At 36.5% G+C, this 27,782-nt stretch overlaps 1 protein-coding gene across 1 annotated transcript in view; it reads left to right on the top strand.

Moving 5' to 3' along the window:
• The first annotated feature begins 2,337 nt into the window (after positions 1-2,337).
• Positions 2,338-27,782, top strand: part of iqgap2 (IQ motif containing GTPase activating protein 2) — a 62,031-nt gene continuing 36,586 nt past the window's right edge. Inside the window, exons 1-4 of the mRNA XM_084413781.1 lie at positions 2,338-2,609; positions 8,455-8,554; positions 25,463-25,619; positions 26,598-26,675. Coding sequence (XP_084269907.1) covers positions 2,528-2,609; positions 8,455-8,554; positions 25,463-25,619; positions 26,598-26,675 — 417 coding nt within the window. The 5' untranslated portion in view covers positions 2,338-2,527. The remainder of the gene's footprint in view (positions 2,610-8,454; positions 8,555-25,462; positions 25,620-26,597; positions 26,676-27,782) is intronic.

The raw sequence follows: 27,782 nt of genomic DNA, 5'->3' as shown, positions 1-27,782 counted from the left end.
TGCTTTCTGTGGAACACTCTGGTAGAGAATCGGCCATGAAATCGCTTCTAAAAGGGGCGGTACTCCACAGAACGTGACTTGAAGCTGATTGGACTTTATCCCGAGGCAGAACAAGAGTGACGGCTAGCGCAACTTCTTCCAATATTATTTGAATGGGATTGAAAAAATACGTCCTTCTTGCACTTTGGTGGTGCATCGCCCAATCGCCCTAATGAGAAAACCGCCCCTGAGGTCTGTGGTGAACAAAAGCTCAAAATATTTTACATTTTACTCTATGACATAAATACATCAGTAATACCTCAGTGTTTTTTTCAAGCTTTTACATGTCTTGAAAAAGGCGGTTGATAAGTTGCTAAATGGGACTAAAGAGGTTATTGGGAAGATTAGACGTTATCACACCGAACAGGAAAACTCATCTACACACTAGTCCGCTTTTACATTTTGTTTATAATCACTCTCTTGCAAACTAAGGCTGCGTTCACGCCATGTTGTAATTACCGTAATTATGAGATGACTGTGAAGAATTATTTGTTTCTATGGCAACACTATCAAGACCAATATGAATCTGCAGCGGTCAGATGGCACAGAGGTTAAGTCGGAGCTTTCAGAAAATTCCAAGTTTACAAGTTGTAATTATGAGTTCTAAGAAGATGCTTTTTACAGGTCGGAATCTCGTAATTACGGTAATTACAATATAGTATGAACACATATTTAGCCTTGACTGCTAAATACTGCGACTGACCAATCAGAATCAAGTATTCCAGAGCGCTGTAATAAATTTAAATATTTTCAACAAAATGGCAATAAAAATAAATTATATAGTGAAATTATTTTTATGAATTTAAAACTAACTAATTGTGGTGCCTGACAATGTGCACCCATGCAACAATAGGACGAAAACTCAAGTAATGATGAGATAAAGACAATATAAACACACATTCAACACAGCAGACACACATTTCTTTCCACACATCTCTTTCATCTCTCCCAGAATGATAAATATATGAACAGATGAAGGTTGCAGTAAATAGAAGTTATAAAAGTAGGCTAATTACAATTATATCACGAATCGCATAATGGGTTACACCCCACCTGTGCAACTGGGGTTTATATACTGTATGGCTAGTCAGGTCTGCTAGGCTAGCTAGTTAAGCATGAATTGGAAGTTGTGATTGTCTTTTCTTCCTTGTGACATATCCGAGTGGATAGTTGTTTGCTATTGCTGTGAATGCATGTATTGGCCCCCTCTCCTCTGGACACTTAGTGAAGGACCCTAGTGGGCTCTACTCGTCATCACATACTGTAGCAGGACAACATTTTCTTACTTGCATAGATAAATTGTTCAAATATGCCAAATTTCCCTTACTTTCACCCTATTTTATGTTGTGTTCTGGATTGGATCCTTAAATGCAGTACGACACTGACATCTGCTGGAGGTGTGGTTTCTGGAACTAGCTAGTTCATGAAAATATTGTAGAATTTTTACTCTAAAAGGAGAAGCCCATCTGTCACATTTACCCCCGGTTTCACAGACAAGGCTTAAGCCTAGTCCCAGACTAAAATGCACGTTTGAGCAGTCTTACATCTTGCATTTGGATCTTAAAATATATCAGTGCCATTGTTTTGTCTCAAAATGCACACTTAATGTTTTTTTCTATGTTTATAAAAGCTACATAAATGTCTTAATTGAAGTAAGGCCTAACCTTGGTTTAATCTAAGCCCTGTCTGTGAAACCAGGCCTTTATCTCTGTTTAGAAACATATCTTTGTGTGTAAAGTATTAAAATAAAGCATCTATGAAATTAGATACCATTCAAATACATTGTATCAGGCCAAAATGAATATGAACCGGAAAAGTCACACTTAAATATGTCTCTATATCATTGCATTAGATACATAATATAAAACCAGGAGGCATCTGCACAAATAATGCTTGAGATTTCCCTCAGAATAGCATTTTTGCAACAACTTTTAATCATATCCCATGTTTTTTTTTTCGTTTTTTTTTCTTCATATTAGGCTAAGTCAATCCCCTAGTAAGTTTACTTCACACAGAGTAACAACAGGCGTTTCTGTTGTTTTATGTATCATTTTTATCATTCAAAACCTTGAAATTATTTGTTTGTTTGTTTATTTATAGAGAACTGTTTTGTTTTTGCTTTTGTTTGTGTGCTCTATCTTTATTTATAGAAACTGATCACATTTTGTTTTATAATCCAGTTTCATTCATACTTTTAAGTATAGCTTAAGTGTCCAAACACTTTTTGAGGCAAATAAGTGTGAGTCCAGAAGCGTCACGCGCCAGCAGGTGGAGCCGCCATTCAGTGTCAGTTTCAGAGCTTCAGCGCGGGCTCACGGGGGGTTTCGTCAGGTTGACAGGCAAAGGAAGAGACGCAGTAAGCGAAAGCTTCTCAATGCTAGGGGTACGGCGCTTTTCTCGGCACCAATGCTGACAAAAGGAGTAGATTTTGTTTTGCTCTCTTGAGAAAGAAGTCCGAAGTAAGTGTGAGAAAGTCCTCGCGCAGTTTATGGTAGAGGCTCAGCAGAGTTTCAGAGGAAGCAGGATGTACCATGAAGACGGTGCAAGCTCTCTCAGACCACGATATGGATGTAAGTAAGAGCCACTTCACTTCATGTCAGTTATATGAAACTATTCTATTAATGTTATTAAACGAAATGAGTATAAATTGAATGTGAATTTACTGTAGTGCCCAATGTCCATGACAGTTGGCCAGCAAGAGTATCTGCAACAGCAATCTGACATCCATTATCACTGCAGTGGATGGTTAGTTTGGGTGATTCCCCTGGATTTTTATTTTTATTTTTATGAAATATAGCCTATATGGTTTTTGATATACATACATTTTCACAATATTTTCTCAGTAATTATTCAGAATTATTTGGAAGCACACTATAAAATGTGGTTGCGTTTTTGCCTTAGGATATATTTCTACCTTAACTTACCTGATGTTTAAAATATGATTTTCAATGGTGTAACCTTAATGCATTGCTGATATTAAATCGTATTTTGGACTTGAATAAAGCCAGTTAACGTTTATTAGGTTACATGAACATGCTTTTTTTTTAAGAGTGCTAGAAATGTGTATTTGAAGTTACCCCTGAAGGCCTCTCACTAGTTGTATTTAACACAAAGGCAAGTTTTATCTAGAGATGAAAGATTGATATACGAACAATACTGATTATTTCTGTGTTCAATAACTGATATGCAGATCTGGTGGTTGGTAAAGACTTGAGTAATTTTTTGGGAAGCAATAGGCTACATTAAATAAGTGTTACTTATTCCTTAAAAGTTTAAAGGGATAGTTCATCCAAATCAATTCTGTCATCATTTACTTGCCCTCAACTTATTTCAGACCTGTATGAGTTTCTGTCTTCTGATGAACACAAAATAAGATAATTTGAAGAATGTTGGTAATCAAACAGTTGTTGGACCCCATTGACTTCCATAGTAGGAAAAAAAAAAAATACTATGGAAGTCAATGGGGCCCATCAACTGTCTGGTTACCAACATTCTTCAAATTATCTTATTTTGTGTTCAATAGAAGAAATAAACTCATACAGGTTTGAAACAACTTGAGGGTGAGTAAATGATGACAAAATGTTCATTTTTGGGAAGTAGAAAAGTGTGAAAAGTTTAAAATGATATGATTATCAGTCTATATCCATAGAAAAAAAGAAACTCATAGAGGTTTGGAACAAATTTAGGGTGAGTAAATGATGACAGAACTTCTCTGAAACATTAAAAATGTCTTTTAGACATTTTAAGAGTTATTAAGAAAAATAACTTCAACTTCTGAAAGTGAACATCATGTTTTACTGTAGCATAAGAAGTGTTAAGCCTATTTTAACATCAGTGTAAACCACTGGGTTTAGCGTTTCAGGAAGGCCTATATTAGGATTATTTAACAACAGAAACTGAATAATCAAATGTAAAAATAAAACTCTGCTTAGTTTCCACTGTATGAATTAAATATATACTGATTCTTATTAAAACTACAAAAGTTATTCAGCCAAGAGCAGTGAGTGATTTTCTCTTTGTCTTTTGTTCATGACCCCAGTTATTGCAAGCTGTTGCGATATGTATACATTTGCGATTTTTCGATAATTTCAATATATTGTGCATCCCTATATGCAACTATTTTGTCCTTTGTCCTGAGCTAGAGCCCAGATCTTTTCCTGACATATCCTGATGGTATGTTGCCTCAGAAAGGTGCTTGTGTATTTTTGGCATTAGATCTCATGCTGTGGCCTGAGCAAAGAGAAGCTCCATGATAGTTTTCTCCAGTTAAACATTACCTCTGCCCTTTGTAAAAGCACCTGACAGTCTGTACAGTTCAGATATTTGAGGAATTCGGTTTGAGGAGTTTATCTGTGCAGATTTTATTAAACACACACACATTGCGCCATGCTGACGAGACATCATGTCTATATTGTGCATATCTAGAACACTGTAAAAATGTCTAACCCTCCCAAATCAAAAATTTCAAGTGACCGATAACATCTAAATTTTTCAATTGGCCCAAGTGAAATTCTGTAAATTATAAAATTAAATTTACAGATTTTCACTTGGGCCAATTGAAAAATTTAGATGTTATCGGTCACTTGAAATTTTTGATTTGGGAGGGTTAGAATTTTTTTACAGTGAATGATGAAGAATGTTCAAGATGCTGTTTGCGTAGCACGCATTTGATTCTGGTGTGAACTACTAGCTGGTTGTGTATCAGAACCTGCTAGTTTGAGATTAACTCCACCATATCAAATCAAGGTTGAGAGATGTACTTGAGCACTATTGTCGGCTCTTTAAATGAAGTTTACTTAACTCATGTCAACACTGGCACCGTGACCGAGATCACATTCCAGCTAAACTGCTGACAAGGCCGCTGGTTTCATTCTGCTGATTTATCTAGGCTGTTTACGTTAGCATTTTTGTTATTAATTGCTTTTTTTATTCATTAAAAAAAGCAGATTTTTAGATATGACAACACATTCTCATATTGCATTTGACTCAAAAAGCTGTTGTACAACTATTCCCTGTGTCTTATGCTGTTTGTTTGAAGAGAAATGGTTGGGTCAAAGTGTGCATCACAAGGGATGGCATCCTTTGGTTGAGGACTGTGCAGGATATATACATGGAATGACATCATATTGAGCAATGAAAACTGAAATGCCATACAGTGCATCTCATTATCATGTGAGGTAGCTGTGACACATATTGATATGAGAGATTGGATGGCCACAGTTTACTAGCAGATGTTCCCCTCACAACCACTATACGCGTGGTGCGGTTGCTGGCACAGTGTGCATTACTGTTCAAAAGTGTTTACATGTTTGAATGATTTTGAGATAAGCCTTAAGAAATTATTATAATATGCCGATTCGCTGCTCAAGAAATATTTCTTATTATTATTATCAGTGTTGAAAACAGTTCAAAATTATTTGATGAATTTCATAAAGGACAGCATTTATAAATATCTTCTAAAATTATAACTGTCTTATCTGTCACTTTTGATCATTTGAAAGCATCCTTGCTGAATACAATTTTTAATTTCTTAATAAAAATCTTATTGACACCACAACTTTAGAATAGTAGCATCTATTACTATAATATTGCAAGTGCAACATCAGATCTTAGTCAACCGGCTCCTGAACATCTCTGATGTTTCCTCAAGTGGCCGTTGGATTGTTCTTTCTTTAATATTTGAAATGCACAGATGCTTTATGAGAACCCACTTTTGTTGCCATGTTTTCAAAATATTGAGTTATTGTCTATGGGACAGATTTAAGGTGATAATGCTGACCTACGTAATGAATCCCCACAGAGGTTAACTGGCAAGCCTGAGCCTGTGCGACAGGGTGAGAAATTTGCAGTGTTGTTTGCTATAACAGGATTGAATCTCATTTACTCGAACAAAGGCCAGCATGTGACCGTGTGTCAGCAAGCTTAATTATTACTAGATGAGTGAGGATTGTGAAAACACTTAGTAGTTGGACAGTCTTGTGCTCAGTCTGATCTTATCAGAGGTAAAATTGAAGCTTCTTGTTGCATGTCAGATCATCACAAGTTCTCTTTAGGTGCCTTTAGGTTTATGTTTGACTGAACTCAACTGGTCTTTGTCTTTTGCTTTTGAGAAAGAATGTGGCCTACTTCACTAAGAGTCATAATAAGTGTCATATTTTACTATTTTATTGATGTTTCACCTGGGCTCCACCAGGCTATAGAGATACTCCGTATATTTCAGTCATGGGATGGGCGATTGTATAATCAAATAACTTATTAAACCAATTGACGTGAGTGCCACTACATCTGCTAGGGTTCACAGAATCAATCATGAGCTCTGTGGTAAATGCAACAGATTGTGAAATGCTGTGCTGCATGGTCTTGTGATGGTGAGATGTGGTTGACAGTTGATCTGTAGCCTAAGTGTGTCATGATAATGTGTTGGGTCACAGCATGTCAAACAAGGGCTTCACAAACGTTTTTAGCAGTTTAAATTCAAAATAGAATCCATATTTGAAATTCAGTCCTGATTTTAACATGATTTTTGACATGATTGTGTTGGTTACATCATGTGGTTGGTGAGTGTTTAAATGGCAGCTCCATGCCATTAAAATAAATGATTAAATAACAAGTAAATGTTATAGGGAAACAATATACATATAAACGTTTTTCAGAGATTATTCTTTAAATACCTTAAGTATTAGCTGTATGCATGCATAGTGACCCACATTTGGTTTTCAACCAGTGAAATAGTTGAACATAGTCACATTGGGATCTCCATATCTGTGGGATTGAACTATATAAGGCCTTAAAATGAAGATTCCAAAAGAGAAGTTTATGAAGAACCAGATTTAAAAAAAGGATATACGATATGTTTAATACTTCTAGAGTTACAGGCATGCAAACTATGGAAAAATAGTATTCATGGTACTCGGACAGGAATTTTCTGTGCATTTGTTTTGATAAAGGTAAACAAGAAACATTTCTAGTTTTAACAGAATTTGTTATTCAGACATTCCTCTTTAAAATAAAAAAGTATCGGTTGTACAAATATGGCCCACATTTGTTTTTTGACCACTGAACATAACAATTTACTCAAAGAGCCACATTGAAATCCCTATATATCTGGAAATTAACCATGTAGGGCCTTAAGAATTGACATATCAAGATGAAAGTTTGTTAAGAACCAAAATCTAAAAGGATATTCAAATATCTTTAATACTTCTTGAGTTACAGGCATGCACACTTTGAAAAAAAAAAAAAACGGAAGTGCTTTTTCCCAGGGTCCTTCCCATTTTTTTATCCCAATTTTCATAGTTGACATATAATGCAACAAAGATTGCTCTATCAAAAGTTAAGTAATAGACCTAAAAATAAAATAATGAGGCTTTTAAAGTAATTTTTACCCCCCTGTAATTTGGCTCCAAATCTCAGGTGAAAATTGTCATTTTTAGTCCCCTCTACAAAATAGTGGATTACTCAGTAAATATTCATTCATGACATTTCATATTTTGGCTTTCTTCTTCATTTATGTATGTCTTTCACCAGAAAAGAAATTATCAAAAATAAAAAAAATTAGCCGGGGACCTCTGGTTGAGTTGACACGGAATGACCTTGCATCATTTGTTTTCAGATGCCACTTGATTTTGATATTTTGTATCTAATGCAATTATGTTCATGTGACTTAAGTGTCTTGAATTACTTTTTGGAGTCACTACAAGTTGAGAGCAAGGACAGTGAGGATTGATCAACCTCTTCGTGTGACCAGCTTAAGTCATGTGTAAAAGATGTCAGCTCTGCTTAAGCAGAAATAAAGCGATTGCATTGAACTCGGCAGTGTTGTGAGCTGAAGATGAAGGTGGCGGAAAGGAAACGTAGTAGCAATCACGTAAATGTCGGCCACAAATGGTTTCGTAATGCCAAAAACAGTACTGACGGCTGACAGCCGCTTGTCATAAGAGTGTCACTTCCTAATGCTTTCATGTACTGCTGACAGTGATGAAAGAGATGTGTATATTGTATAAAATTACTCAACCTTGCACACACATTCAGTGTTTTGTCTAGTTGTTCTTATAGGGGTTTAAGTGTGGTGTGTTTCTGATTCACTTCTCTCCTTCATAAATTGCTTGAGAAACCTTTTCCAGTTCACGCTGCTAAAATCTAATTCCAGTGTGACTTAAATCAACAGCTGTCTGAAACACACAAAGTCTGAATAAAATATAATCAGCAGAATGGAACTTGGCTACACACCATCAGATTCATTCAATACCTTTTGTCATAGTGTGTCTAGTGGTTGTTGTGTTGGCTGTGCTAAAGTTGGCTGATTAAACTGGAGAGGAAAATGTCACTCTCAGCGTTCTGATGTGTTATTCCACCAGTATGGAAAAAGCTATTCTTGCATTCTCCAACTGTTATTTTCCTTTGTTTATCCTACAGCCATTGTGGACGATGAGAGGCTGTCGGCGGAAGAAATGGACGAGAGGAGGAGGCAGAATATTGCATATGAATACCTTTGTCACCTAGAGGAAGCCAAACAGTGAGTAGAAGTTTGTCACGCCACAGATAGGCCTACATATTGAGCCATTGTCATGGGACCAGATAAAAATACAATATTGGGTAAACCAAATACTTTATGACAGAATAAGTCCCGCCTTCTAAATAAAAGAGCCAATCGCCTATTGGTACAGTTATTGCATCACTGCAGCTGCCTTTAGAAGCTCCGGTCGATACAGAATCAGTCAGTGCTCTGAGATGTGCGCTTCTGACTGCACACGTGCATTTGCTGGTCCAGCCTGTTGTCGTGATTTGAGTTTTTAGAAACAATTTATGAGACAGGTTTTGTCAGATTTCATTGGTGATTTCAAATATGAAATTTAATCGTAAGCTTAGTGAACAGCTTTGGAGAATTTGATGTTTCCTCATTCACAGAGATGGGAGCTATACTTGCATGACTAAAATAACTGCCAGAGAGGAGTTTCAGAGATGGTTGCTGAGTCACTTGCCTTAAAGGGACTTTGGATAAACTTAAAAAAGCTAAAGGGAAGTGAAGGGACATTAAAGGTACTTTATAATATGGTTCCCTCAAATGAGTCATATGGATTACAGTAACTTTATGATACTCAGGGTCCTTCTACTGTAAAAGGGTGATGATTTATTATGGACATGAACTTGAGTGAGGTATTATTCAGAGGTAAGGCTGCATGATGTATCAGAATTATTGGAATATCGCAAATGTGCATATCACGAGATGCATATCGCAACGGCTTGCGATAACTGCATTATTTTAATAATACGTTTTAAGTTTTAGGTCGACGCAGACAGCAGAGAGTAGACTGGACACATGACTGTTACATACAGTACGTGTGGCATGCTTAAAGGGATAGTTCACCCAAAAATTAAAATGTTGTTGTCATCATTTACTCACCCTCATGTTGTTCTAAACCTGAATGAGTTTCTTTTTTCTGTTGAACACAAAAGAAGATATTTTAAAGAATCTTTAGTCTAACCAGACAGTTGACAGTAACCATTGACTTCCATAGTATTTTTTTCCTACTATGGAAGTCAATGGCTGTTTGATTACTAACATTCTTCAAAATATCTTCTTTTGTGTTCAACAGAAGAAATAAACTCATACAGGTTGGGAACAACAGGAGGCTGAGTAAGTGATTACAAAATTTTCATTTTTGGGTGAACTATTCCTTTAATGTTATTAAATGCAATGGGCCCTATTTTACCGATCTAAGCGCACGGTCTAAAGCGCACGGCTCAAGTGCAGTTAGGGCGTGTCCGAATCCACTTTTGCTAGTTTAATGACGGGAAAAATGGGTTGTCCCTATTACTCTTAATGAGTAATGGGTGTGTATTAGGCGTAACGTTGTACGCCTTGTACACAATATTAATCTTTTACATTGTAATCCTTTTATTTTTTTATATTTGGCTAGTTTGTTTGCTGCTGCGTGTGTAACAGGGATGGAAATTAACTTTTTTGTCCACAGGCCACTGTGGCTGGTGGATTTCAAAATCTACCAGCCACTCAATGTTTTTACCAGCCACTTTCTTGTTTTTAACATACAATGTGTAACTGCATGTGAAAATTAATACTACAAGATCTACAGCAGTTTATTTAATCTCAAGTCTCAATGAAATACTGACATTTTCTCTTTCTTTCTTATACACACACCAGGCACGGCGTAGACGGGTTTGTTCCGATCAGAACATGTGAGTGGAGAGCGCATTTCTGAATATTCCGCTCCGCTCGCTCAACCCAGAATGGCCTGAGCCTGGTTCGAAAATATGTGGAATAGGGCTGCCTCCGACTTAAAAAAAAAAATTCTAGTCGACTAGTAGTTGTTCATTTAAGCCATTCGTGGACAAATCGCCCCTGTATATTATTTTAATTATGCTACTTAAATAGGCTATATAGCCTACACAGGATAATGAGCGTTTACGTAATATAGCCGCACTCAAGCGCACGACCGCACGCATAAAGCTTGCCACAAATAACCGGTAAAAGTAATGATTATGAATGTGTCTAAAATAGAAAGGAGACATTTAATTATTTATTAAAAATTATTTATTAATAAACTGGTGTTTTCTTTGTCGCTGCAAAGATGAAGTTGACGATGCGGATTCGCCATGAATGCCAGAGAGAAATGCACATTTCCTATGGATTTCACAATCAAAGAGCCTATTCCTTTTGGTTTTGAATATTTTCGTTTAAAAGTAGACATTTCAAGCTTTCTATAATAGATAGCCTATATTTCTCAAATCTGTGAGGCACAAGCTGAGTTTCGGCGCCCTTCAGTTCACGTGCAATGCAAGTGATCATGCCGGCGTCTTATTATTGTCTGCTATATATTTTCTTATTATTTATTAAATACAGGCAATTGGTTGATAAAACATTGATCAAAATTAAGATACAATTTATACAAAACGAAAATCTTTTAAAAAGAGTCTTTCTACAAAACAAAACTCAATGAAGTGGTCAAAATCATGTCTTACATGTCATGTCTCCAGACATATTTGAGCATCTCATGATGTATCACATCACCAGCGCCGTTACTAGGAGGGCGCCAGCACCTCTGCCTCGCGTGGATGATAGCCCTGAAGACGCCTAGCAATGGTATACCTTTAGTTATACCTCAAGAGTTTTCGGAGCGCACTAAGAGACAACGCCAGGTATGATGCGTAATGGAGATTACAAAGCACTCTTCTTTGGTCAGAACCACGGAGAGGGTGTGCCTCCTCTAAAAGTGTCCGCCGTCCGTGTGAAACAGTATGCTATTTTTATTTACCCGCCACGGTGGCCGGTAGGTGAAGCGAGTTTACCCGCCACAACACAAAATCACCCGCATTTGGCTGGTGGCGGGTGCTAATTTCCATCCCTGGTGTGTAATAAGCAGAGTGTACGCACGTTGTGGACCCGCCTATAGGCGCACATTACTAACGCGCTCTTTAAATAACAAGAAGAAATACTGCGCCATTGACTTTAGACCAGGTTTCAGTTGGTCAATGGGTGTAGTCTATTTCGCCAACAATGCGCCAGAACCCACCTTGTTTTCAGACCAGTACGCCCATGGGCGCACAAATGGGCGCAAATGCATTCGCTATTTAAACAATGTGGTGCAGGATGTGAAAATGATAACTGCGTGGGGCTGAAACTAGCAAAAACAAAACTTGCGTCGCACCTAGCACTGCATTGTGCCGTGTGTATTATAGGGCCCATTAAGCGAAGTACTCACGTGCTCAGAAAGTCACCTCTCGGACAGCGCGCAATCCCCAATTCTGTTCTCTTCTGCAGCTTAAATGGCCAATTACACACAAAATTATTTCAAAATGTCCATCTTGTTGAGTATTCATGTAAACACATTTATGTCTTAAGTGGACTAAACAGTTGAGAAAGAAAGCGCGCATGTAACAATATTGGATTCGTTCAGCTCTTAAAGTGACAGCAGCCTAATATGTGTTAATCAAACAACAAAAGACAAAGAGAAAATCACTCACTGCTCTTGACTGAATAACTTTTGTAGCTTTAATAAGAATCAGTATATATTTAATTCATACAGTGAAGACTAAGCTGTGTTTTATTTTTATTTTTGATTATTCAATTTCTGTTGTTAAATAAACAAAATATATAGGACTACCTGAAACCTAAAATGGCATTTACTTTTTATGTACATTTACATTTATTCATTTAGCAGACGCTTTTATCCAAAGCGACTTACAAATGAGAATAGAAGCAGTTAAACTACCAATAGGACAACAATATGCAAAAGTGCTACGACCCTTCCCAGTTTAATCTTACACATGCAGTACATGCACTTTTTTTTATTTTTTTATAAATAGATATAGAAGAGAAGAGAAAGTGTTAGTATTAATGGATCAAGTGTTGCTGAAAAAGATGCGTCTTCAGCCTTTCTTGAAAATGGCCACGGATTCAGCAGCTCTGGTTGAGTTAGGCAGGTCATTCCAGGGAACTGTCAAGGTAAAGGTCAGAGAAAGAGATTTTGTGCCTCTTTGAGATGGCACCACAAGACGACGTTCACTTGCAGAGCACAAGTTTCTGAATGGCACGCAAGTCTGAAGTAATACGTTTAGGTAAAAGGTAGCAGAACCAGTCGTTCTGTAGGCAAAAGTCAGTGACTTGAATTTGATGCGAGCGGCAACTGGCAACCAGTGCAATTTTGTGAGGAGAGGAGTGACGTGTGCTCTCTTCGGCTCGTTAAAGACCACCAAAGTCCTTTTAGGCAAGTCGTGCCACTCGGCCGCCATCTTGACAACGCCTCCGGGCAGCTATTTCGGACTAACAAGACCAGGCTCCTATCTAAATGAATGGGCAGAGAGTCAGAACTGCACTTTAACTGGTCACCGGGACATAAAAACTGCATGTATAGAAACAGTAGTAAAATATGATAAAAATCGCTGAAAAAGTTTGATGACTTTGCCCCAAAATAAGGTTTAAAATGCCTTTTTCCCCACAGGTTATACTTTACTACGCATGCGCAAGAGTTTACGACACCAACTTCATTTACGTCTCTATCCAGAATGCCGGTGTGGTGCAATAATCAATGTCAATATTGTTCTCCGTTATTTAAATATAAGCAGGTTTGCACTTTATCAGTAATAACAATGTATTATATAGATAAGTTGTTTTAACTATTCATTTACATGAATCGGTTCAAAAGAGTCATTAGTTCGCGAATTGGACGTGTCATACGGTTGTGTGATTATCCCAGCAGTTAGGACATGGACATCCCACAAGGTTAGTGTCAACACAGAAAACATTACATCACTGGATAGGTTTTTTCGTTTATTTAGAGAGTAATTTTATGTCAGCTGAATGTGCGGAATGCATTTCAGAGAAGATAAGGCAACGTATTTTAGCACAATCACACCCAGCGGTAATTCAGGAAAAAAAAAATCTCAGAATGCTTCACATGAAACTTTGGTCTTCCGACCTTTTACCATAATGTTGTTTTATTTTGATTAATACGCGTGCTCTGAGAGAGAGAGAGAGCGCGCGCGCGACCGGGGCGCTCTCTCTCTCTCCGCTGTCGCAAAACCTCAACTGTGCGCATGCACCAGTGGAACCAGACGATAGGCTTAAATGTTTCCTGGCTTGACTTTTAAAAGCAGATGATTGGCTTACCAGCGGGAGGGGCGGGACATGTGCACACAACCGCCATCTTTGCCGTTACGGGTTTTCCTTATATAGTTGTATTGAGGATTGAGGAAGTGGCATGTCTCATAATAAATAGTCTCTGAGACCACTCTAGCTGCAGAATTCTGGATCAGTTGCAGAGGTTTGACAGTGCAAGCTGGAAGACCAGCCAGGAGAGCATAGCCAAGTCTGGATAGAACAAGAGCTTGGACAAGGAGTTGTGTAGCATGCTCTGATAGGAAGGGCCTGATCCTCCTAATGTTGTAAAAGGCAAATCTGCAGGACCAGGCAGTTTTAGCATTGCGGTCTGTAAAGTTCAATTGATCATCAATCACAACTCCAAGGTTCCTGGCTGACCTTGATGGAGTTATGGATGGTGACCCTAGCTGAATGGAGAAGTTGTGGTGTAGTGTTGGGTTGGCCGGGACCACAAGCAATTCTGTCTTAGCAAGGTTTAGTTGAAGGTGGTGGTCCTTCATCCAGCCAGAAGTGTCTGTTAGGCAGGCTGAGATGCGAGTAGCTTCCGTCTGATCATGTAATGCTACAGTAAAACTGCTGTTCACTTTCAGTTCAAGTTGTAGGGATGCTTTCTTCTCACAAAAACATATGTTGGTTATATCATTTTCAGTTTTTAAATATATTCAGCCTAAATATAATTCAAATTTATTTTACACACTTTATTGTATCGCATATCTAATAACACAATATTTAACGAGTTATCGCATATCCCATTTTTACTTCAAAATCGTGCAGCCCTATTCAGAGGGGGTGTTTTGTAGCATGTGGTTGTGCTCACAGTGTGATAACTTATCAGTATGATATTGTAGTCTATTTCTGATTAGTCAATATTATTTTGAACAGGATGGCAAAAATATATATATATATATTTTTGAATACCTTTTTACAGGAGGGTTAGAAGCATATCATTTGTTGGGCCATAGCAATTCTGTTCCACTCTTAAGTGTATTTTAGGGCCATTATGTGTCCGTATGCGTCACGGCCCTTTTTGGGTCAAAACATCACTAGCAATCACTTAAATTCTTGTAATATGCTTTTGAGAAATTAAACCTATGATTTACTTCAATGTGTGTCCACTACCATTCAAAAGTTTGGAGTCAGTACGATTTTTAAATGTTTTTGAAAGAAGTCTCTTATTCTCACCAAGGCTACATTTATATGATCAAAAACACAGTAATAACAGTCATATTGTGAAATATTCTTACAGTTTAAAATAACTATTTTCTAACATTTTCTATAATTTAACAGCTTTTATTTGAAATAGAAATCTTTTGCAACATTTTAAATGTCTGTACTGTCACTTTGATCTATGTAATGTATCCTTGTTGAATAAAAGTATTAATTTCTTTAAAAAAAAGAGAGAGAATCTTATTGATCCCAGACTCTTTAATAGAGGTGTACAGTATTTTTAGGTTATGAACCAGGCATATTGTGTGCATGGCTAGCACATTTCCAGTTGTGAGGGTTGAGACTCGTTTTGCTGTTAAGACACAGAGAGCAGTTAAATGCATCAGTGGTCATTTGTATCACTGGGAACTTGACCCAAATCTGATGAAAGCATGAAAGAATGTGAGGGAGTATTGCAATGTGCATTGTTCAGAGATGAGGACATTTTTTTCACTTCTCAATATAATAGTTCCAAATTCTGCACAGTTTGTCTGATGACAGGATGATACAATTGGACAATCAGAGGAAAGTGTGCAAGTTAATGAATTAATGAATCAGTTGTTACACATCCTGACTTTCCTGGCAACGCAGTTTTGGCCATGACTTTAATGCAAAGCCTCTGTTCTGGGAATCCTGTCGTGTTGGATCAGGTTTTTAAGGCTGGTCACTAATCTGCTTGTTAGTAAGGGAGTAACATGTCATCCCTGTGTTCCACTGAGACGTCATGAGTCACCCTTGGAGGCCCACAGGTTTCACTAAATATCTGATGCCTGCTGTGCAGATTTTTAACAGTCAAAACAACCAATTAGTGTGGTGGTTTTTGAAGTTCAGTATAGAGCTGTAAAGAGATGTTACTAGCCTTAATATTCTCAGACTTCATTACACCTGGCAAGTTAGCTTTTGAAACACAGTAAGATGTTTTCATAATTTTTTATAACCACATGTTTGCTTTTGTCTATTTCATTTCAATTAAATATAATAATAATAATAATAATAATAATAATAATAATAATAATAATAATAATAATATAGCACATTCATTTCTAATTCATTTCTCCTAAAGATTTATCATATTTTTTAATGAAATGTTAATTCATATGCTACCATTCAAAGGGTGTTTTATTTAAATAATTGATTGTAATAATATTTCACAATAATACAATTTTTTCTATTAAAATTTCTATTAAAAACATGAAAAATCTTACTAACCCCAAACATTTTTGACCAATATAAAATATATATATATATATATATATATGTATAACATTTTACATAAATACATTTTTGTTTATTTATTTATTTTACATTTTTACAGTAGTTTTCTCTGAACTTGTCTTCAAACCCCTCAGCATGCCTTTGTGACCTCCCGGGACCCCAAATTGAAAACCCCTGAACTGATCTGCATAATTTATATAATTGTATATTAATTCAATTCTATTTCTATTGGACTGTTATTGCAGCTGACAAACATACCTTCTTACACAATCCCAAGCCCTTTCCAGCACTGTGACTAGGAAACTTTGTACCCGCTGACTTAAGCAAACAGAGCATGTGTTATTTTAGATAGGGGGACCTAGTTGTGAGACTTTTTCCATTTCTAATTTTGTCATTGTGTAATCCCCTAAACCGCATTAGTCACAACAGATTTATGTGAGTAACATGTCTATCATACATCTGAGACTGTTTTTTTTTCTAAATGTTAATTAGACTTCATGCCATTGTCTCCTTTTTAGCAGCTTATAATTCTCGTTCCCTGAGTCAAGATTAGAAATCTTTTAGAGTTTACTTTTTTGCTGCAGTAAAACATTTTCCATTCCCATCTTTACAGGTTATACTGTCTGTCACTACTTGTCTGCTTTGTCTGCCAAGTCTGGAAAATTGGAAATCATAACTCTTTATATGTGACCCTGGACCACAAAACCAGTCACATGGGTCAATTTTTTTAAATTGAATTTTGAAATCACCAAAAAGCTGAATAAATAAGCTTCCCATTGATGTATGGTTTGTTAGGATAGGACATTTTTTTAGGATTTGGCCGAGATACAACCTTTTGAAAACCTGGAATCTGAGGGTGCAAAAAAATCGAAACATTGAGAAAATCGCCTTTAAAGTTGTCCATTTATGTTCGTGATTGTGTTGCATTTACTCTACAAAAATAAATGTTTTATACATTAACGGCAGAAAATTGACAAAATATGTTAATTTAGAAACATGATCTTCACTTAATATCCTAATGATTTTTGGCATAAAAGAAAAATTTATAATTTGACCCATACAATGTATTGTTCGCTATTGCCACAAATATACCTGTGTGACTTGTGACTGGGTTTGTGATCCAGGGTCACATGAAAAATAGGGCAAATTAAGTGTTGTTGTCATAATTCCATTAACTGACAAAGTTATTTTAATTCACTATACAACGTAATTTTAAGACAAGTCAATCCACTCGGTGGCCGTCTTAATGCCTCTGGCCAGCTATTTTCTGTGTTGCTAACAGGCGTACTTTAATGGAACCCTCCAAAACTGGTTTATCAAGATTACTTTTCAGTAATATACAGTAGCGTTCATAAGTTTGGAGTCAGTTAGGGTTGTTTTTTTTTTTTTAAAGTTAATACTTTTATTTAGCAACAATGATCAAAAGTGACAGCAAAGACATTTATATTGTCAAAAAAGATTTTCATGTTCTTTTGAACTTTACATTCATCAAAGAATACAAAAATATCATCAAAAAATCACAAAAATATTAAGAAGCTTTAATAAGAACTGGTTTCAACATTGATAATAATAAAAAAAGTTTTTTTTTTCATTTCTTTTTTTTTTTTTTTTTCAGCAAACCAGAATATTAGAATGATTTCTGAAAGATCATGTGATACTGAAGACTTGAGTAATGATGCTGGAAATTCAGCTTTGCCATCACAGGAATAAATTACATTTTAAAATATATAAAAACAAAAAACAAAACACTTTAAATTAAGTAGAAACAGCACACAGACCCTATGTTTTGTACAGGTAATGGGTTTCAGTTCAGTAGCATTTCAGGCACATACAATCAGAAAAATAGGTGAAAAGTTAAGATAATGTTAACCTCTGTGCCTCAGTCCAGTTATTTATCTGACAGTAAACTACCAGACCAAATAGATATTTTTTGGTCCATTGCTTTGTTCCTTCCCCAGCTGAAGCAATATTATCCCACAGTGTGTTCTAGATTCGCTGTCAGAGCACTCACCTCAAGAGTGTGTTTTTTTATTTTTATGCACAGTTTGTTAAACTGTTCAAGCAACATATTAGTCAAAGCTGTTTATTAGGAGTCATTGCCAGATTGGAGCAGAGCTTTGAATGTTTCTTTCATTGTGAACCCCTGCAGCCTAACAATCACAGGAAAGTGTCTCCTGAATGCTGTACACAGTCAGATCTCTTTTAGACAGTGTAACAGACGGCTGCATTGTTTGGTAGAGAGCAGCGGGGACAGGGAGAGGTGTGCACAACGGCCGGATACTCCTCTTCTGATCTGGGCTGCCACATATCCTGATACAGCAACAACACTCATTCATTTTCATTGTAAAAGGAAAGAAAAATATAATGAAAATATAATGAAAGTCAATGGAAACTGAAACTGTTTGGTTACCAACATTTTTCTAAATATCTAATTTAGTGACAAAGTTTTGCGCCTAAATAAATAAATACTTGTTTTGACAAATAAGTTTTAAATGATGCTTGTTCACAGGAAATGATGAGGTCGCATGACCACTTTTTATACTTCCAAGGGGTCATGATTTGGTTGGTTAGCATAGGCTAGTTAGCCTTTTCTGGTACTGTAGTCTAATAAACATCTTTCTTCACTGATGGCCATTCAGAACATATTTTTGAACACATCATTTAAAAAAAAATAAATAATAGTGGTCACGACCTAGAATAGTGTTGTCCTTTCTTATAGGGTCTGATGGCAGAGGGAAAAAAACTATTAAATGTGAATTATAAACTAAACCTTTTAATGTTTGTATTTAGGGACCGAAATTTTTTTGTTGTTTACTTTTGTACATTAAACGTGGTTTGCTGAGTTTGGTGAACTGAAACAAATCCATTTAAGAACCACTGCTCTGTAGTGTAGTAGATGTTTTACCACTGTCAGAATGGCTGGAGGGGCTTTAAAAGCTTGACATTACTTATTTTATGACACAGCTTAATAATGAGTTCATTAATCATGGGTGACAAATTGATCTGCAAGTAGGGCATTTAAACAATGGTATGGTAACTGAACTGTTTCACTGATTCTTTATCTGCTGTTCATTTAAAGTTAAAGACTGCTGTCATATTAACAAGTGAAATATAAAGTCAAGTCAAGTCACCTTTTTATATAGCGCTTTATAGAATACAGTTTGTTTCAATGCAGCTTTACAGTGATAACAGCTAAATAATACAGTGATACAAACAGTGTTCAATTCAGCTGTAAAATAAAATGTCATTAGCTATGTTTCCATCCAAAGTTGCGAAAGTAACTGATGTGCAAAATTGGAATATCGCATTAAAACATTTGCGAATAAAGCACCATTTCCATCCATTAAGTCGAAGAGAACAAAATCGTCAGTTCCTGATAAAGTGGTGCTAAATATCACTAAGAAAAATGGAAGTTGCTGCAGTAGGAGAAGCCACTGTATAAACTAATTTCGTATAACAATAATAAATGACTTGCGTCTCAGAGCGCCCAGGCGAAACAAAATAAAGTTATCTTGCTTGAGATGCTTCGGATGCCTGCTGTTTGAGAACGTAGTCGTGTAAAACAGTTCTGGAAGAGAATTATACCAAACTACTTTGACGACGGACCTGAGCAATGACCAGAATGACCAAACCGGCATGTCAGATGCTGTTCAGCAAGTTCGGTCTACTGGTTGGTCCAGTTATACCGTCCCATCTCAAAAGTCACATGTTTTTTTTGATGCGCATAGAGGAGTTTATTAGGGCTGGGTATTGACACAAATTTCACCATTCGATTCGATTACGATTCGATTCGATTCAGTATTGATTATTTTGGATATCAGGTACAAAACATTGCACATTTTCTCAAGGAAAACAAATCTCTTAACTATTATTGTAAACAATGGGAGTCAGTTGTAGCCTATAGGCTTAGCCTACTATAATATTGAAGGTAAAAATTTACTGATTTGTATACAAACACTTAAAATACACTTTTATTTATTTTTATAATAATAAAGTTATATGAAATTATATACAAATTTAAATGGTGGCTGTCATAAAACATGCACTAAATATTTAAGATTACAAAATTAAGATTGAACATTAAAAATTATAATGAATATGTAATATTGTGCATATATTTAACAAAATGCTCCTCTCTAGAGTTAATTTTTCTAGCTGACTAACGAGTTTATGGTCACTGGATATGGTTTTTCTGAGGTAAATGTGACGTTACATGACATTGTTTACAAGCTGATTTACTGACATCTTTCCACGGTTGAAACACGGATTGAGCGACTCCATGTCACATGATACAGACTTCGATAAGTTGTACTCTATCTTTTAACACACTTTCAGATGCTCATTCATGTTTATTTCGCGCTGTAACTGGTATTATTAAGGCGGAAGAGAAGATCATGCGCTTCTCTTGAGCTGCGCCAGAGCGATCTCACGCCACAGCGCCAAAACGGTATTTATGTTTTTGAATTTCGTAAGAAAATGGACGTAATTTGAAATCTGAGACTTGCGATTTATTGGATGGGATGCGCGCAACAATGTTCCATTCATTCATCAACTAAAACAGAATGACTAATAGATTCTTGGGATTTAAGAATCGATATCGTTTCGTAAAAATGAGAATCGATTAAAATCGAGAAATTGATATTTTTTACCCAGCCCTAGAGTTTATTGTGCATGTTTTCTTACATGAAAAGTTTATCTGACTCAATTGAGCGCATATGTTTTTTTTTATGCATATTTTTAGAATTTATGCGCATTTTGGCGTTTCCATCCAGTGTATTTTTTTTATGTGAATGATGAAAATGTGGATGGAAATATAGCTACTGTTCAGCTGAAGTCAGTTTAGTTTTAATTCAGTTCCGTTGTAAAGACTATCAATTATTAAATTAGTTAATTTCAGTTCTGCAGAAAACAGTGATGTCATCGTCCAACTCAGTTTAGTTCTCATCCAATAGTGTCAGTGTAGAGAAATTAATAATATTGATGAATATTAAGTGTCCCCATTTAAGCAAGCCAGTGGTGACAGTGCCAAGGAACCCAAACTCCATCAGGTGATATAATATAAACATGTTTTCTGCTTTGAAAGGCACAGTTTACATTGGCAAATAGCCTGCTCAGTTTTAGCCTCTTCTATAGCAAGCTGTCATATACACAATGATTGTTTGACATTTTACTGTTATTCTCCTTACATATTCATGATATATTGTACTGAAACTGTATGTCACAATCGTGGTTCGATATCACTGATGCAATCTCATGTGCAAGTGTGATTTTAGAGGCACTCTAGCAGATGGGCTGTGTTGAAACAGAGCAGGTTTTGTGGGAGGCTGGGGAATTGCTGACACATGTCTGGGCAGAATGTTTTCTTTGCCATTGTCATGTTGTCTTTAATTAAATCAACCTAAAGAGCTGGATGGACATGCAAGGAATGTCATCTTTTGGCCCATTTAAAGGAAGCATTGAATATCAGAGAGGGTTTCTTTGATCAAAAATATGATGTAACCCACTACGGGCATTATAAAAGCAAGTACCTCCTCCTTGATTGTGTTGTACCTCAAAATGAACAGAGTGTGCCCGTGACCCCACCTATGACCCCACAACTGACTTAACTCTTGACTATGCTAAATTGCTAATGATCTCAGCTAAGCCACCCAACTCCAGAGTGACTTAATAGATGATTAACCAAAGGTTTGCAAATAACTGGAAATTTTTGGCATTTTTACTGATTGACTCTCCTCAGTGTATTAGTGGAAGGTTTCTTACCTAACCAGATCTGTTAGTTCTAACACTGATTATAGTCCCTTATATTTAAGCATAGATAACCCATAAATCATTAAAAGAGAGTAGCTCTGATTTACAGATAATGGATTTTTTAAAAGTGCCCCATCATGCTTTTTCGGATATTATCTTTCATGCCATGTGTTGCATAGCTGTTCGTCAATGTAAAATGTCTGCACTGCTTCTGAGATTAAAACGGTCGATAAATGGAGTTATGTCTAAAAAAGAAAAACCCGATTCTGAACTGCCTAAAACGAGTCGTCAGTAATTCAAGTTTTATTTCCTGCATGCACCTATGTAGAATTGAAACAAATTTGCAGCTTCCCGTGAACAACGTCTACTTTGAACCGCACACAAACACTGTATGTAGTTGTAACTGAGGCCTGGAAGAGTTTGTGTTGCCTACATGGCAAGAAGCTTTCTGCTCTGCAAAAGCAAATACACTTTGCACACACTTCCAAAGGACAATGACTCAGGCTTGAATTGATACTGTAAAACCGACGCGATAGTCACTGTCCGCAATGTGTGTACAAGGAAGCCTCTGGAGCTGAAATTCAGATATAGTAAAGCTGTAGACCAATCACAACAGACTGGGCCTTCTGACCAATCAGAGCAGAGTAGGCTCTCGGAAAGGAGGGGTTTAGAGAGAGCGAATCCTTTATCAAACCGTTTCAGACACTGTGAAAAAAGAGGTGATGCTGCAATGTACATTATGAGAAAATTAAAGTGTGTTTTGACCTTGGATGCATGTAATCCTATTGTAACAGAGCCCTCGTTCAAAATGGGACCTAAATATAGGATAATCGGTGCACTTTAAATGTAGTCTGCTCCATGTTTGTGAGCTGAAAGCAAGACACTTAAGCCTGGTTCACACGGGACGATTTTAAAATTGTCGGCCGATTTTCCAAACCTGAGAGACCCCACACACGGGGATAAAGAATCACGGGTCTAACAGTTTTGGTCGTACAGTGTGTGGTGCGCAGCCACACGGCAAAATCAACACATCACACACGAACCGATTTGACTCCCGAGCATTCCCAGGTCAGACGGGAAATCTCGCAAAATACCTCGAGATCAAACGTGACTTCAGAGTAGCTAAACAATCATGGCGGACGAAGAGGATGCAGTGGCAATAGTTTGTAGTTTGTTTTTAACGAAAAAAAAAAAAACGGTATCAAAAGAAAAGGCGATGATCTCCGACGTCCACCGGACTTTCTGGTGCGCCATGCCGCCGGCTGTTTTGATTATGTTTCCCGGTGCTTTCTCGCCGCCTCGTCACCTCGCTTTCTGATTGGCTACACTCCACAGTCCACAGGCTGCGTGCTCGTTTGTCCCCTGGGGACACCACACACGAGAAGAAATCGGGCCAAATAAATCCAACATGTTGGATATCCCCGATTTGAGATCGGAGCGGTCCCGACGTCCTTCCGAGCAGACGAGAGCAGTCTTAACACACCACACACGGCAGGAATATCTGATCAGATTATTTTACGATAATCGGAGCATCCTTAAGATTGTCGGAAGGGGTGAATCGGGGCTAAAATCGGCCTAATTATCCTGCCGTGTGAACCAGGCTTTAACTGACAGTTTGTTGGGCAGCTCTACAGGGCCCAGCGCCAAATTCCCACTCTGGAAAGAGAAAAGATATGCCAATGTAGGTGCCATGACAGTATAGCTTTCTCTGAAAATGTCAAAGGTCACTTGTGTCATCTGGTCACTGACTAGCAACCAGTTTGAAATGTAGTTTCTTGTGCTGAATGATCCAGGTGAATTTCAGTGATTCAGTGATCTGGAAAACTGTGAACTGAAGTGGCTGCATGCTTATTGAGACTGCAGGCTAATAAACTAGTCCATAATACAGTAATGCAATTAATATAACTGTATGATTTTCAGTTGTTATTGCACATAAAAAAAAACAATAAAAAAAACCCAATGTTTAATTCAAATGATAAAATAAATACACATAGATAAGGCATCTTATGCTCATCAAGGCTTAATTTATTTAATAAAAAATGCAGTAAAAACAGTAAGTGTGACTTGTAGTAACGTATTAACTGTTCATGCCAGAAAAGCTAGTATTTAACATTTGCCCAAAAAGCTGAGCTGAGTATAGGGAGTTTTACACAAGGCAAATAACTGCCATTGAGAGGAATGGAAATACTGACAAATTACTTTATCCAGGCATTACAGACCTTCCATAGGGAAGCTTGTTTCCGCCACTGAATAATAAATAAATAATAATAATTGCGACTTTTTATCTCACAATTCTGACTTTTTTTTTCTCACAATTGCGATATATCAAGTCAGAATTGTGACTTTTTCTCTCAGAATTGCGACTTGATATATCGCAATTGTGAGAAAAAAAAAGTCAGAATTGTGAGATAAAAAGTCGCAATTATTATTATTTATTTATTATTATAAATAATAAAGTCGCAATTGCGAGATATAAAGTCAGAATTGTGAGATATAAAGTCAGAATTGTGAGATATAAACTATTCTGAGGTAAAAAAAACTTTAAAAAAACTTTATATACAATTGTGAGATATCTCACAATTCTGAGAAAAGATGTCAGAAGTGCGAGATATAAACTCGCAATTATGTGTTATAAAGTCAGAATTGTGTGATATAAAGTCGCAATTGCGAGAAAAAAAGTCAGAATTCTGACTTTATAACACGCAATTCTGACTTTATAACACACAATTGCGACTTTATTTCACGCAATTCTGACTTTATATCTCGCAATTCTGACTTTATAACACGCAATTGCGACTTTATTTCACACAATTCTGACTTTATATCTCGCAATTCTGAGAAATAAAGTCATAATTGCGAGATGTAAACTCGCAGTTGTGAGATAAAAGTCGCAATTATCTTTTAAAATGTTTTATTTTGTGGCGGAAACAAGCTTCCATACCTTATAGACCTTGGGTTTTGTAAAGAAATGAGAGAATATCATACCAACAGTTTGTGGTCATCTTGGTTTCACTTTTGGGGGGAACTGAGATTTTGTATTTTGGGTGTGCTTTAGGGACTTTACATATGAAATGAATATTAATAATTAAAAAGTGCAGTATATCAGGAAGACAAACTAATTGATTTTGCTGTTAGAAAGGAAGCATTGTGAGATCTCAGTCATCTATTAAACAGAAGAACTAGTGAATACATTAATATAAGCATGTCCTGATTGCTACATTTTTGCTTCTTTAACAAGTTTAACAATACCATTGACTCAGGTTTTATGATGCTGAGAAAAATAATTGTTGATGCCCGTAGGCATGATGATGCATTTGAACTTTTCCTTACATGGTGCAAAGTGTTTATTAATTGATCATGTGCCTAAGTTTAATTTTCTGTAATTCATTTAAAGGTTTAACCTGTCATTTCTAAAGCAGCACACTTTTTTTTCCCAGAAGGAATCTCTGTCTTGGAAGTACATTCAGTATATAATGCATGTTAAAGCATGTTGCTGTCATTTGAAAGTATTGATTTTATACTGTAGTGAAAAACCTGCTAGTTTAAAACATTTAACGTCTATTAGTCTATCAGTCTATTAAGTTTCAGTATGTCGTCTTTGAGTAAGCAGCTGAAACATTAAGCTTTTGTTTTCAGATGGATGGAGGCCTGTCTGGAGGAGCAGCTGCCTCCTACCACAGAACTGGAGAACGGCTTGAGGAATGGTGTCTACCTTGGCAAACTGGCCAAGTTCTTTGCCCCGCAGCTGGTGACAGAGAAGAAGATTTATGACAGGGACCAATCTCGTTATAAGGTACTGATTTTCTGATGTTTCACTTTTTTAAATAGTTTTTAGCAACTCTTTAGCTCAGCACACAAATGCTGTATGTTACCCTAGGTTCACACAGACACTCCTAAAAAGTCACACTTGTTGGTAAATACAGATGTCAGACCCAAACATTGACTGTGTCTGTGTGAACGGAGCCACTATGTCACAGTGCTTTGTCAGGATGTGCCTTTTCCTTAATGCAACACAGACATCCTCACATCCTGAATGTCTCATTCCCAAGAGAGGAGAAATAGCAGATTCAGATTGAATTGTGTCCACTGATAGTGTTGTTTATTTGCACATATTGTTTTCAAAGAAATTATGCAAAATCAGGTAATGATGCAAACACACCCCAAAATGTTGTGCTGAATTCAATTTACATGGCACAGCATATAAAGGTGGCATGTTTGTGCTAAAACTAATGACACTTTGTTTAGCACTATTTTAGAGCATTTAGCACCTGGTTAAACTGAATTGTGTGTACATACCAGACAAAAGTTTGGTGTTGGTAAGTTTTTAAGAAGTTGTAACTTATTTTATGCTCACCAAGGCTGCATTTATTTGATCAAAAATACAGTAAAAACAGTACATTTTGTGAAATATTATTACAATTTAAAACAAGTGTTTTCTATTTTAATAAATTTAAAAATGCAGTTTATTCCTGTGATGACAAAGCTGAATTTTCAGCATCATTATTCTAGTCATCAGTATCACATGATCCTTCAGAAATCATTCTAATATGGTGATTTACTGCTCAAGAAACTTTTAATGCATTACTTGCTGAATAAAAGTATTAAAACAAATCTTACTGACCACAAATTTTTAAATGGTTGCTCATTACCTCATTTCTGTTGCACATAGAAAACAGAAGGAACAAAGCTTTATATATAATTCAGTTTACACAATATGTGCAATAATGTGTTACTGTTGTATTTATGTATTTATTTGCACTTTTTTTCCCAGCACTCAGGACTACATTTCAGACACACAGACAACACTGTGCAGTGGCTCAGAGCCATGGAGTCGGTTGGTTTGCCCAAGGTGAGGCACAAGTACACGCTTTTAAAGAAATACACACACACACACTGACACATATCTTTGCCGTCCTCCCTCTTTGAAGATAACAGTGCATTTTATTAGACTTGCATTCAAAGGAGCGACAAGTTGGAATCAAACTGTGACCTTGGCATTTTTGAGAAGTTATGTTTCATTGGGAAAACCAATGATATGAAAATATTTACTAGCTACTACTATTTATAATACAGCTTTGCTTAAGCTTTCACTGTAATAATTACTGCAATATCATCATATCCGATTATACTTTTGAATTATCTAAGCAAGCACACATTATTAATGCATTTTCTGTCGCTATTCCAGAATACTAAGAACATTAGGCCTGTTAGTACTGCATCAATTCAGTCTTCCACGTATCCTGTAGCTTATAGAAACAAACTAATTTGAAGCATACAAGCACTGACACTGCAAGGCAAAACTGCACCTTATCTCAGTGTTTGACAGCCCATTTTGTGAATCAAAGTTCTTCAAACCTAGCGTCCTTTGTTACCTATAGCGTACACGGTACCTAAAAGTTTGGTCGATCTGTAAAAATAATTTTAACAGAAGGCTAAAAATGTATATTTTGTAAAATTTTGACGGATTCTCCCAACCACGAAAATTCACAGATTAATTAATCAGTTGATAATGTAACACACTGAACGTTTCGGTGTGATCTTACTGTTCAAAGGGTTAATTATCAAATGTTAAAAAAACTATTTTTTAGTCGTTTGGAAGCTGCATTCAAAGGGGGCACGTGCATGATGCCTCTGATACTGTGATACAAAACTGTGTCCTGTACACAATGTGTGCCCACTCTGTCAGTTTGGACCGTTTACAGTTACCATTGTTATTATTGTATATTTACTCATGGTTTGACTTGTTGACTTAAATTAGCATTGGCCCTCTGTTTCACTCAAGGGCAGGAAAACAGTACGTTTCATCCAAGTATAAAAACTCAGTGCAATGTGCAGTACATTACACAAAGCCACAGAAGTAAACAGGCATCATGTTTACATATACTATATGGGCAAAATTATAGTGTACCTGCTTGTTGAACATTTTATTTCAAAACCATTGGCATTAATTGGGAGT

Source organism: Rutilus rutilus, assembly GCF_951802725.1.
Source record: "Rutilus rutilus genome assembly, chromosome: 7".
In the NCBI taxonomy this organism is placed as follows: domain Eukaryota; kingdom Metazoa; phylum Chordata; class Actinopteri; order Cypriniformes; family Leuciscidae; genus Rutilus; species Rutilus rutilus.
Note: the sequence above shows the minus strand (reverse complement) of the source record. Positions and strands in the feature narration are given on the sequence as shown.